The sequence below is a fragment of the Patiria miniata genome, unplaced genomic scaffold (genome assembly GCF_015706575.1).
Source record: "Patiria miniata isolate m_02_andy unplaced genomic scaffold, ASM1570657v1 HiC_scaffold_9, whole genome shotgun sequence".
Taxonomy (NCBI): domain Eukaryota; kingdom Metazoa; phylum Echinodermata; class Asteroidea; order Valvatida; family Asterinidae; genus Patiria; species Patiria miniata.
Window position 1 is genome coordinate 14,025,632 of NW_024037076.1, and position 14,090 is coordinate 14,039,721.

Below are 14,090 nucleotides of genomic sequence, written 5' to 3' on the forward strand. Positions count from 1 at the left end.
CACTCTAAAGAATAATTTTGGTTTTCAAGGACAGTGAGACACCAGCGTGTGGCGGAAATACAATTCGGAGAAAAATTGCTTTGAAAGGTTTGACACGAATTTACTCCATTTGCATACTTGGGGGCTTACATGAAAATTTAATTAAAAACCTTTTTACTGGTGAAATTAAGACTGGTTTCAATTTGTGAAATTGTACGAGGTGTGTGCATGTACATATTGTATTGGGTGTCTGTTCATGAAAACCAAAATAATGCGATTCTGTAAAGTACTAGCGCGTGCTGAGTACTCACGCGCAACCGAGTGTCAGTTTGTGGTGTCGGTAACAAAATTAGAGCAAAAGTTGTTCCATTGAATACATAGAGTTTTTATTTGAGTCTCCACTGGATTGATTCTTCCTTTTTTTTCCCAGAGTATTTCAATCTAAAATGAGATTTTCACTCTAAATCCTCCGGTCTCTAGTTTCACTCTTTGAAAAAATAGAAAGCAGGATGAGTGTTTTGAGTTGCTGTTCATCCTTGAATATTGCATTTATAATCCTCTGTAGGATTATTTGGAATCCACACCATAAAATCTCTGAAGATGATTATCTTTAGTTAAAGGTATTCCATCATTTGTAATTTTTGCATTTTGCTCGTTTGAAGCAACAAACTTGCTCAAAATCTAAAGAAGGGTGCTGAACAACTAACCTGATGAGGTTTCAGCTCAGCTTCAGCTGTATATTCCGAGAAAAACAGCATTCTAGGATCTCGATTTCAAATCAAAAGTTGCTGAATCATGTTTTGAATTGGGACTGAATTCAGCATCCGAGACACGTTCTCACTGAGCTGATTGCAGCTACGCGATGTCGTGCACCGATCCGACGAATTATAGCAACCGCGCGCACGTGTGCGTCGTGTCAATGCTTGCGCGCGCTTCACCGAATAAAAAACGAACTACTTCAACGGAAATTTCCAACCGTGCATCTTAAGACGCAACATTGGAAAGGGCTTCTTTCGTTGATTTCTTCAAAATGCCAGAAAGAATAATTTCACAGGGAGTTTAGTCCCCTTACTGTCTTTCAACCAAGTATGTTTTTCAACACTAATTACGTCAGTTACTTTTTGGATAGCTGCAAATTATGGGCTGTAGCTTTTACACTAATAACAGCTTTAGAAAGTTGTAAGTATTTTTCTAAGTTTGAGGGCTTTAATTGAAATGTACAATATTGTAAATGTATGTATTTACATATATGATGTTTTTAATAAACCTAGTGGGGTTGTGGCAGCTGATAAATAATGGTCCTTGTTCTTGGCCATGCCCCTCCATTCTTTTAGTTTACATACATAAAAACACTGTAACCATTGGATAACGGCACTTTCATTTCCTAATCCCTCGTTGAGATTCCATTTGTCACACCAACTCGCTCATCTCCTCTCAATTTGTAAGAATGTCACGGCAGACACACGTAACCTTGGTAGGGGCATAAATTCAATTGCAGAAGTAATAAAATTATCTTGAGGCAGAGAATGCTTTCGGAATTACCCCTCATATATATGTCTCGATCACTCTACCTCTCACCAGATAACCATATAAGGCCTGGCCAGGTACAGAGACTTATCGTCTGACAATCACCAGAAACAACATCACTAGATTACTGCAAAAACAAATACTGCGATCATATCGGGCACCGAGTAGTGATGGCAGCCGGTCAATATTTTTACATTTTGGAATTTCCAAATGAGCATTATGTCTAGGAAATATTCCTCCGTTTTATTTTGTGGTCGTTTATCATCGTTCTAGGTTTGAGGAAGGACATTTTGGGTGCGGACATTTTCTGTTCATCTTGGCTCCCATATGTCGTGAGTTGTATTGCCATCTGCCCATTGAGGTTGGGTATCCATAAAAAAAATTTGGTTTGTTTTGATGAATGATCTCCAATGTGGAGTGGTTTGTGCAGCATTTTAATGGTTGGACTGCATTCCGATAGGCACCACACATTCCATAAGATTGACGAAAAAGTTGGCAGCCATGCATATCCTTAGCATTGTACATGTAGCTGCACCTTCCCTTTGGGATGCTAAAAAATATGTCAGTCCGGGGACTTGATTGATGTTGACAATGAGTTAAACTGAAGGGAGCGATCTGAGAGATGTTTGTTATTTTTTAGTTTGGTTAGTCGTTGTACATGAATTCATATAGTTTTATGACTAGTGCTAGAGGACAGACTACGTTTTTGAGACCTTTACATTGTGTATTAGCATAGAGAAAGGGTACTCAATATTTTAAAGAGGTTGTGAAATGCTCGAAGACATTTCGGTCATTTTTCGGGTATATGTAGCCTAAGGTGTGATGAAATAAAAATGACTATTGTGTCTGTCATGAAATGAGTACAAAAGGTACTTTTAAGAGCCGTTTTTCAGGTCCTGTTTCGACCCGAACGTGCAATTTGTGTAAAAGTCGTCGTTGGGGGCAGCAAACAAAACATAGTTAATCGTGACGTAATAAACAGGACTCGTTTATACTACGCTGCATCGGGAGTCCTGTTTAGTACGTCACAATTTACTATGTTTTGTTTGCTGCCCCCAACGACGACTTTTACACAAATTGCACGTTCGGGTTGAAACAGGACCTGAAAAACAGCTCTCAAAAGTACCTTTGTACTCATTTCATGACAGACACAATAGTCGTTTTTATTTCATCACACCTTAGGCTACATATACCCGAAAAAAGACAGAAATGTCTTCGAGCATTCCACAACCTCTTTAAATTGCGCACAGTACTGCACACATGTCCCTTTCTCTACTGTGCACACCAAGAAAACCTGCCACACTCAAAAATTGGGTATAGACCTTAATCACGAGAAAGCCATTTTCGATCGTGTTCCCTGAATCTATTTTATAAATTGTAAACTGTTGAATGGGATGGTGCCAGACTATTTCATGAATAGAGTGCGTTCCAACTTCCAAGCCTCACTTTCAATTTTTTTTTTAATATGGCTTAAAACATTCGGCATGTTTAATCACAAATTTAAAATTATTCTTCAGAGCAGACTGGTATTACCGGTAATTTGGTATGAATTGCTTTGGTTTCTACTCGTGAGTTCCAAAAATGAAGAGTTTACCTCGCTTTCAATTTAATATGGCCGACTCGTGGATAAATTCTATTTTGGGAACTTACAGTGTACAAGTTTTAACAAGTAGGATACTGGTATGGTGTTACTCAACAGTGTGTGGTGTTATTTTAAAAGCAAAGTTGGGCGGTTGAAACTTGACTTGATACTCCTGTGCCAAACAACATTTTTATTTTAGTGAAACGTGTCGATGAACATACACGCAACAGCATGTTCAAACATTTCTAGTAAAACTAAGACACAGTGGTTAAAGTCTGAACTAAAATTGTAGTTTAAAACCCTCTGGACGAACTTATTAACACTGTACATTTTTATGGCTCAGCATGGGACATGACGAACAAACACTACAAAAATCCTGCAGGCACCATAAATATTTTAACCAACCACTTCCTTTTATATATGACAGCCCTATAAAATGGCCCTAATTGCCCCTATGTGTTCCCTAATAGGATCAAGTTCATGTTTCTCTTCTCGGAAGTCATGACCCAGTACCTCACTTCAGAAGGTCTTGAGTATTAAATTTTTCCCTCCTGCTGAAACTGGAGAATGCGAGACACACAAGGAGCAGTCCTGTTGGCTTCATTTACTCCCGGTTGAAAGATTTATGGCAGTTTTGAATTTTTGTTTAATATCAGCTGAAGGTTGTCGTAAAAATGTGTTTGTGTGCGGATCAGGAAGTGGCATGTAAATTTTTTATCCGTGGGGATTGAAGGAGCTATTTTAAGTTGTCATTTTTTATCAGTTCCAGAATTTAACCCCGCTGAATGCAGTCACATCTGACTGTGGTCAGGTTCTGTTGCGTGTCGTTGATCCAATCAGGCCAACAAAAGACCTACATTCTTCTTGTTTTAGGATTTTCGATTTTCTTGTAATCAGTAGAGTTCTAAGCAAAATCTGTGTACTTTTAGAAAAGTTTTAGATTATTTGTCCAAATAATTCCCCTGAGCTTTTTTTCTTTTTCGTTTTCTTTGATTAATGGCAGTACTTGACAACACTGTTGTTACTTTTGGGATGCGATCACCGGAGAGGGTACAACTGTTGGTCTTCATTGGATTTTTCCCCCATATTTGTGGAAACAAATCTGAACCTGTAATATCATGTTTTGAAATCATTCAAATTTTGTGTTACTCTGTATACACATGTACAACAATATTCTGTTAATACAAATTAATACAACAACTTTAAGATTCATTTTATCTCATCATGGAGCTAGAGCTGCAAAAAATTGATACCATATCACTAAAACAACCAAGATTTTTGCCCTCTCGCTTCCTTGATACCGGTATATGGGGCAATTCCACACCAAAGTGGACATGACACCAAAAATTCAAATGCATGTGACTTAAACAAATTTGGCATCAAATGAAATCTAAAAGTCTATATTTTCAAGATTTGAAGTTGGAATTTTATTTTTGATACATTTCGGTACCAAAAAATAGGATTACGTAATAATCCTGTTTTAATCCTAAAAATGTGATTAATAGTGATATGAAAGTATTCTACCAATACACACACAAAAATATGTACTAATGCCATCAATTTCTGTCATGAGAAAGTATAGGTCATGAAAAACTGACTGAATTTTTTTTTTACGTTTTGCGTAATTTGTTTCGCTTCAGTGACTTCTAATATTTCAGTCTTCGAAAATGTCCTTCCGTTACCGAAAAAATACATTCATATTTTTAATTTATTTTTAAAACTTGCAGTATGAATGCAATGAAAGTTATTGTGTAAAGCAAGTTTAGGTAGGCCTTCAATATGACATTATAACTGACACTTCTGTACTTCTCGTTTATACATTATTCATTCTCTTATTTATCATTGAATTGTATTTACCAAGTATTTTGGCATATAACCTCAAATCCCCCAAATTCCTCCAAAACTGCCTGGTTGATCTTGGAGGATGGAGGAGGGTTCAGGTTAAGTTTGAAGTTTCCTATTTCAGCATGCATTGATATTTCCAAGAATGTTCATGAATTGTTCACGGCTGCTTTTGTGATGATATTTATTCCTCCCCCTGATAAATACTTGGTCACATCATGGCATTATCATACTTTCACATTACTTGCGTAGCATGTGACCATGTGCCAAGGCATCCAGCGCCTGAGCAGCCGCTTCTAATTCGGTGGAATGCTGTGATGAATGTTATGACAGCCTGCAAACTGAATCATCCAAATATTATTACAGCGATTTGCTTGCTGCGCCTGTAATAATATACCGATTTTGATAGCGATATGTAAATACATTTTTCATGAAGATTCATAAATCATTGCCCAATCCAGGAGTTTTCAATAAGAAAGAAATTTGTGTAGGCTCTTTTAAGATAGTCACAGTGTAGAAATCCATTTTCTTTTTCAACAGAATACTCATTACTTGACTGTATTGTGAAAGTTTAAGATTGTACATTGAAGCTTTAAAACAGTTCAACACTTGGAGAAACCCAGGAATATCTTTGCATTTTACCCAGTCCTTCTGATTTGAAAATCACAGGCGTGTGGAAAAAGGCACACCTGAATTTTTCTAGGTGTGTGTTTTTTCTAGGTGTGTGGTTTTCTAGGTGTGTGATCTGTGGTCCAGGGAAATTCAGGCGTGCAATTACATGTATTCACACTTCTCAGGAAGCTTTTACAGTAGGTGTGCGATGGTGTGGGGGTGTGATCGCACGCCTCCAATCAGAAGGACTGTTTACCTATAAATATTTTATGCCATCATATTTTAGTTTTATTATGCCCCGCGGCGAAGCCGAAGGGGCATACTGTTTCCGCCTTGTCCTTCCGTGGGTGGGTGGGTGGGTGGGTGGGTGGGTGGGTGGGTGGGTGAGCTTGTCTTACATACGCAGTGTGGACTTCCGAACAAAAGACGTCCACATAATGTAGGTAGCAGCGACGAAGTGTGGACTTGCCCACGTCCACACAGTGTTTCCCCATTTCTGGAAAACAGGTTTAGAGGCATTTTTGGGTTAGGTTTATCTGTAGCAGAATGAAGAGAAACACTAAAGGGAATCATTGAAAAAAAATTGGGTTGTAAGAGTTTTCACAGTTTGAGAAAAATGAGTTTTTCCACTGGTGTTCCTTAACTACACGAAAAGAAAGGAAAGTCCACACTAGGTATGTGAAACAAGTCTGGGTGTGTGGGTGGGTGTTCCTGCATGGCATTACGCCTGAGGACAGACAACAAAAGGAGCACAAAGGGGCCATTGATCCTCGAAGGAAGGTGCCTATTGTCCTCGAACGCAGGTTTGTGTGCTTAGTCTATGGGAGAGTGTTATATTACAGGGACAAAGGAAAACACAAAGCCAATCCTCGGAAGCATAGCAAAAAACGACTGTGTGTGTGGGTGTGTGTGTCCGGACAAATCTTGTCAGCGCGATAACTTGAGAAATACTTTACATATGAACTTCAAATTTGGTTTGTGGATTGTCCTTGGTAATCCTAAGAAGCCTTTTGCATTTGGGGCCGAAAGGTCAAGGGTCAAGGTCACAGTGGCTGAAACAATAGAAATTTTGTCAGCGCGATAACTTGAGAAATACTTTACATGTGAACTTCAAATTTGGTTTGTGGATTGTCCTTGGCAATTCTAAGAAGCCTTTTGCATTTGGGGCCAAAAGGTCAAGGGTCAAGGTCACAGTGGCTGAAACAATAGAAATTTTGTCAGCGCGATAACTTGAGAAATACTTTACATATGAATTTCCAATTTGGTTTGTGGATTGTCCTTGGCAATCCTAAGAAGCCTATCGCATTGGGGGTCGAAAGGTCAAGGGTCAAGGTCACAGTGGCTAAAACAATAGAAATCTTGTATTTATTCTGAGATCATAGGGATTAGGGATTAATTCATATAAAACCTACAGAAGACACTAATGCTGTCAATGAACGTTCCATTTGACCAAGGTACATGTAAGTTGATGTTAGAGTGGTGTTATGTCATGGAAACAGTCACGGTTGCGGGGCATTTGTGTTTGTAAACACACCTGACTTGTTTTGACAGTAATTCAAAAGGATTTTTGCATCAAAAAGTAGAGGGAATTATCGGTTTTTTAAAAACTGTACCCTTCCTAATTTCTTCCAGTGTTGGGATCAGAATAGTAGACATCAATATTTCATTGTATTTTCACAAATTCACAGCAATCTACATGTACACATAGGCCTAACTGTTCTTTTAATTTAAAATTTCAACCAGAAAAATCCACCTCTTCATCTAAGTTTCAATTATGCCAAACTGAGATATAAATACAGGACTTTCTGTATACAGTAACCTATTTTAATCTGATAAGGCTTTTTGATGAAAAGTTACTTAATCGTTCGAAAATGACGACATAGGAACAAGCCCTTCCGTCCTTTAGTCAAAATGGTAAATTTTATTCAGTGGGGATTTCAGGACCTCAGTAATGCATAGTGCATACAAATCACAGGGACTATAGAATATGTGGGCTGGTTTATTCCCCCACAGGGATACCAATGCACTAATAATTATGAACACACTGTCCTCCGGCAAAATGGATGTTTTTCTCCTACCTGCATTCACAAGTATTGATTGACATTTAACTAAAGTTCACTGCCCGAGGAAGTTTTTTTCTCAAATGTCTGCTATCAAATTACATCTTTGAATGCAATTTACATTACAATTTCAAATAACGAAGCTGGCATTCATATTTGCCCGGTGCCATGTGGAGCTCAATATTTGTGTATGCACATGAATGAGGGGGGAGGGGGGAGGGAGGGGGGGGGGTCCATGGCCGCTCATGTTCACTGATCTGAAACATTACTGAAATCATTTGGTGGTATTCTTTAGGTGTATACATAGATCTGTATTTAATGCAAATTAATGGTTTCATTTTCATTATTTTCTTATGCAAAGTTTTTTTTTTTTAAGGATTTGCATTTTCTGATCAATTCAAAATATGTATTTTGCATTTAAAATATTCTGTTATACATGTGTAATTGGGGAAAAAATGCTCCGATCCGGAATGTACCTTTTTAAGTGTGGTGTTCAGTGCAGTGTTAATCAATAGTTGGGATCTTTTGGCACTGGTTCAGTGTGCATTTGGCTAGTTCTCAAAAGTTTTATGAAGCAATGAAATAGCGCCCTCATCAGGCCATTTCAGTCCAGGCCCAGTGGCTTTTTTTTACTCCGTTTTATTTTTCTCCCAGTATGGAAGATGTATTTAGCATGGGTGAATGTAGCCAAAGGTAAAAACTTCATTCTAAGGGAAGGATGGGCCTAAGACATGGACATATTTATGAACAATCATTGAGTGTGCAACAGTGTAATAAAACTCTAGGATAATTTTCTTTTTCAGGTACATGTAAAAACTGTTGGCCCTATGAGAAGATCTGTGTTGCAAATCGTAGGTTGGAACTGGATTTAGATAGAAAAAGATTTTTCCATGTACATGTAGATGCATATATGGATTAGTAGCTGACTAAGGTCAAAAATAAAAAATAGTCGGTCTCTGGTCAGACCGAAGTTCCGGAATTGATGCGGTGACGCGGGTTTTTTTTGTTTTTTTGGTGGCTTTTTTTGTTTCCAAGCTTGTATTGTACAGACAAGGTGGGTACTACGGTATTTTGCTTTTTTGTGTCCTCATTATACATTGGTGTCCTCCATAATTTGCCTTGGTGCCCTTTATCATTTGCCTTGGTGCAATTTCCCCATTCCTTGGTGCTCCTTGGTACAAAAATTTGAGCTGTTGTAGCTTCCGTGTTAATTTGAAGAAAAAAAAAAGGTTGACGCGCATGATTAAAATCGACACGCGCGCTGACCAGAGACCGAGTATTTTTTTTTTTGGCCTAACTGGTAAATAATACACTAATCTACAGGGTCTTTGTTACAACATTCATCAGCCAATCAGCAACAATGTTCAATTCTGAATGTTCACAGATAGACCAATCCCCTGTATTTCTTATTTGTTTCTATTTATACAGGCCAATCAGCAGACAGGATGGCCTTCCATCTGACCATTGAGAATTGGCTCAGTGCCTTGGAGCTGGAGGAGTACATTCCCTTGTTCCAGCATTACCAAACCGTCGAGGTAATCATTTGAGTTTCTCTCTTTTAATTGTTTTTGGGGGGGGGGGCACTTCGGAATATTTATACCTCAGCAGCTTTTATTGGCAAATGTGGTCAGACTTTACACATTAAATGTAGCATGCAACAAGTGCTTCTTTTTTTGTAATTTTCAGAAATGGATGGATTGAGGGTTAGTATTTTATAACAAATATTGTTACACTGACCTGTTTAAAGTTTTGTGTTTATGGATGCTAGAAAAACCCAGAGAAAATAATGCTGTTCTTGTAGTTTGGTTCCCTACTTCAGACGAAATGTATCAATATTTATAGACGGAATTATAGACTGAATTATCAGGTCAGGGAACTAGACTAGCTGGTTTGCACCTGTTCATGGATTTGTATTACCAATTGGTAAATTTGGTAAATTGGGGGCAGTAGTGTATCAATTTCCAACGCTGGTCAGCCGACCATTGTTGGAAATTGATACAAAAATTCCACTTTTCTTGAAAATGACAGCACACCAGGTGCCATTATTTCTCAGGATGGTTAAGACTATTATTCACTTACAGTCAAGTGAGGAATTTTATAACAATTAAGTACTTTTTAAATGTTTGCAAATGTTGTACATGTATAAAAATTATATACATGTACCTTTAACTGAAGATCTGAACATCGAACTAATTCTTATGTACCGTAATTGAATACTCGATTGCATCACTTTGTGCACTTTTTCTATGTAAGAATGAATCATGTGTGGACACTAGTTGGGCCTATAACTGTTGCTCGGGCCATTGTACATTGTAAATTATATCTCATTGACTGGATTATGACTAACAGTCACAACCATAAAATCCTTTCTCTACACACCAGAACATGGCAGAGTGTACACAAAGTCCACAGGGAATGAATGACCAGCCTTTATAATGATGTGGCCATTATGTGACTGGTCAAAGCATGTTTAGTTTAGCAGAAGAATCCCCCATGAAGTGTTTGACCAGTCTATTGTTAATCCATTGTGAAACATCCCCTTTGAATGAAACCCCCTTCCCTACAGTGTTTGGTACTGGTGTTATTCTATAACATCATTCCATGTGGCCGTCAGTGCGTAGTAAAACTCTAAAGAGTTTGGATGCAAGATTGTTTCTTGTGGGAAACAGAAATTCTATTGGCCATATTATCCAGAGAGTGACGGATTTGTTTTCAGGAGTTGCTGTAAATGTGTAAGAATTTCTTTTTGAATTTCTATTTGATGGATTTATTGGCCTGCTTTATGTAATGTAAATGTATACATGTACATGTATGTCAGTGTAGATGTGCTGGAGTGTGACTGATATATGGGTAGGTGATGAACCTTGTGATGTGAATTAACCACCCGTTGTAAAAGTGAGGCGGGCAGAATTTTTCTCTGAGCCAGACGGACCACCGGTGTGCGGTGCCATTTAAAGAGAATGTACAACATTTGCTCTTGCTGCAATTTTCAGAAATAAATGGACTTTGGAGGATTAGTATGTTATAGCAAATATTGTTGCACTGACTTGTTTCAAGTTTTGGGTTCGTAGATGCTGGAAAAGCCAAGAAAACCAATCATATTCTTGTAGTCTGGTTCCCTGACCCCACTTAAGATGAAATGGAGCAATTTATAGACTTTGGGAAAATTGTAATATCAGAGAATCAGTCTAGCAGGCTTGTAGTCTCCACAGGTGTGTAATCAATTGCAAAGAAAATGCAGACGAACTAAATACGAAAAACTAGGAGCACTTTTTGAAGGGAAAAAAACACTTTTCTCCAACGCTGGTCGGCCGACCAGCGTTACAGTTTTTCTTGAAAATGTCAGCACACCAGGAGCCATGATTTTACAGGATGCTTTGGACTATCATTCCCTAACAATCCAGTAGATATTTCATGATAATTGGATCATTTCTTTTTTTGATGTTTGCAAATGTTGTATCTTCCCTTTAACTGCGATGTGAATTAACCACCCGTTGTAAAAGTGAGGCGAGCAGAATTTTTCTCTGAGCCAGAAGGACCACCGGTGTGCGGTGCCATTTAAAGTGGACCTCTCCTTAGTAATAAGTTCAAAATCGTTTTTGTTTTTAAGCCAGATTGATCTAAGTATGTGGGAGTCTTTCAAACAACTAGTTCTGATTCTGGAGTCTGGACACTCTAGCTACTGGTTTCCCAAGAATATCTGAAACATTTTTGTTTGTGACAAATTTCTGCAATGTGAACGATGAATCCTTTTTTTCAGACTTGAAAACATTTATAAACTGAAATCTCGGGAACATTGATATCTTAGGCAAAAAAAAAAAAAAACATGTTTAGCGTCCTGCCTCTTTGACAAAAAGGAAGGAGGAGGCCCTTTTTTTTTTTTTTTCTTTTCAAAATGGCCGCCAGACACATTTTTCAAGACAACGCGGCCGGGCTATTTTTCAAGATGGTTACCAGCTTTTTTCAAAATGGCCGCCACTTGGACTCATTGACTATTTCCACAGCTTTATACACGGTATAAAAGTCTAAAAATATGATTTCTTTCGTCAGAGATCGTTAAAATTTATCAATTTTTGTCTTTAAAAAAAAAAAAAAAAAAAAGGAGGCGGCCTCTAAAAAGGAAGCGGGCGGGGACGCTAAACATGTTTTTTTTTTTACTTCGCCTTATGTTTAAAATACCAGAAACACTGACCCGGCCAGGGCTCTTTATCTCTTATGTTTGTGAATCTTGGCCTCATTGTTCACATTTTTGACATATCATACCAACAGTGCTGGTAATTTATTTGTCGTTCACCTGTAAATATGCTTTGGGGACTAAGTGGGACACCCAACTTTTCAGTTGTAAGCGAATCGGCCCCCTGTTTTGAAGTCCAGGCAAAATGCACTGCATGGGGTCAGAAAAAGAGAAACGTCAACAACATGTGTTATTCGTGCATCCATCAAAGCGAGACAAATTTAGGAGTTATTGAATTTCTCCACTTTCTTCTCCCAACAGAATCTGTTACACCTGTCTGAGAGACACATCTCTGAGTTGGGGGTGAGCAACTCAGCACACCGGGCCCGGCTGGCGTCCAACCTGGTCTACATCAGGGAGAAGCTCAAGCGCTCCAGCATTGCAGGTTAGTATCCCTCTGTGCACAATCAGAGACCATAAGACCAATATTTAAGACGGAACAAAGTTGGTCCACTTTCGTGGAGCTATACCAAGCAGATTGATATGTTTTGCATTATTTGGGATTGACTGGCATCCAACCTGGTCTACATCTGGGAGAAATTCAAGCATTTTGCAGGTTAGTCGCCTCTGTGCATGTACTTACTTAAGCCTTGTCCGCACTGGACTTTTTTTATGGAAGGTTTTACCGAGACGATGGTAAAATGAGAAATGGTCAAATGTGACCACTGTCCGCACTTGGACTTTCGACACGGGAAAATTTACCCAGACCGCGTGGGAGAAGTAACCGAGCTGTCACAGTGTCAGTATAATTACTCACCGTACACAGAAAACAAATTGCCGATCACATTTTCAGCCGCCGATACGCACAGTAATATTACACACGCCATTTGCATGCACAACATAATCGTTTACACGATATATATTTCATCATGACACGCTAAATCTTGACGAAAAGGCCTATAATTCTGACGCATTTGTGATGCACGTCGTCAAAGCCATGCCGCTGTACAATGTTCCGTGCGGCAGCAGTGCCATCAGTATTCGTTGGTACCCATGGCATGCTTACAGAATCGAAGCTATGATGTGGCCCAGGAACCAGTGACTACGGCCTACGTACGGTACCGGACCATGATGTTCCGGCCGTGCATGACTACAGTAGCGTATCAGGACGAATTTGGATCGTAGAAAATAACATACATCGGTGGAGAAAGAGAATTTCCGCAAATTAATTCTCAGAACGTGATCTCTCTTCTCTGTGTATGTATTTGTCCGTTGAAATATATATTTTAACGAGATTTTACCGCTCGGACTTGATGATACACCGCAGCGTGTTTCTACAAAATGTTTGGCCACTGCACGTGCAGGTTCGTGCGGACTCTGTATGCATAACAGGGCGCTCGGGCCAGAAGTACGCTTTCCTGAGCCGCTTTTACCGACTCGCACTGTCCGCACTGGACTTATCGTCTCAGGAAAAGTGACCTGGTCAGTTTTCCTGGGCGCGTGGGAAGTTTTCCTGGGCAGCAGTTGGCCAGTAAAAGTAACTGCTGGACTCAGGAAAAGTAACCGAGAGGAAAACGTCCTAGGCTGTCCGCACTGGACTTAAAATGGGAAAAGTACCCATAGTCTCGGTTAGTTTGACCAAAAAAAGTCCAGTGCGGACAGGGCTGTAGTCTATTGAATATCCCCTTGCACAGCAAGGGTCTATGATATGCGAGCAGATTCGGTGATTAATTATGCAAATTAAGACTGCGTCTTGACCTCGAGATTCTAACCATTCAGCTGGCGCCTTCTATATCGGGTCTTCAGTAACCCCTTGTTGTATTACAAAAACGTGGCATCCAAATTGACCAATCAACAGCTTAGTCGACATCTGATCAAAAAATGTCACAGGTTTTAAAGTCGACTCCGATTGGCTGGCACGCGGGGTCGCACAAAAATGTGCATGTTAGGATGTATCACACATTCGACCGTGGCTCTGCGCACATTACTGATACTCGAACTATATTTACTAGGTCAAGTGAGACCATTCATACATGCTGTTTTTATGACCGCTAACTGAGTCCACTTTTGCCACGGAGGAGATGCTTTCACAGAGCAGCCAAGAAGATTTATATGTTGAGTTAGCTTGGCTGGCAAACTACCTGGTTTACGTCAGGGAAAACTAAAGTCCTTGAGTGTCACAGGTTCGTTGCCACTGTAGGCTACAGACCATCAAGGCATAATGTCATGGAGAGGCTGAGAAGAAACCCTTTTAAAAAAATTTGACGTGCTTGTGGCAAGACTATGTGAAAAACCAGTTACAGGCAATTCACTC

The 14,090-nt window shown here is 39.2% G+C and overlaps 1 protein-coding gene across 4 annotated transcripts in view; it reads left to right on the top strand.

Annotated features, from left to right (window-relative positions):
• LOC119720375 (SH2 domain-containing protein 3C-like) overlaps nt 1–14,090 on the top strand; it is a 55,041-nt gene that overhangs the window by 25,695 nt on the left and 15,256 nt on the right. For 3 of the 4 annotated variants that reach the window (XM_038190031.1, XM_038190030.1, XM_038190029.1), the window contains 2 exons: nt 9,031–9,137; nt 12,098–12,221. In XM_038190031.1, coding sequence (XP_038045959.1) covers nt 9,048–9,137; nt 12,098–12,221 — 214 coding nt within the window. In that variant the 5' untranslated portion in view covers nt 9,031–9,047. Of the gene's footprint in view, nt 1–9,030; nt 9,138–10,179; nt 10,335–12,097; nt 12,222–14,090 lie in introns of those variants that run through there. The other variant, XM_038190032.1, reaches the window with a different exon arrangement.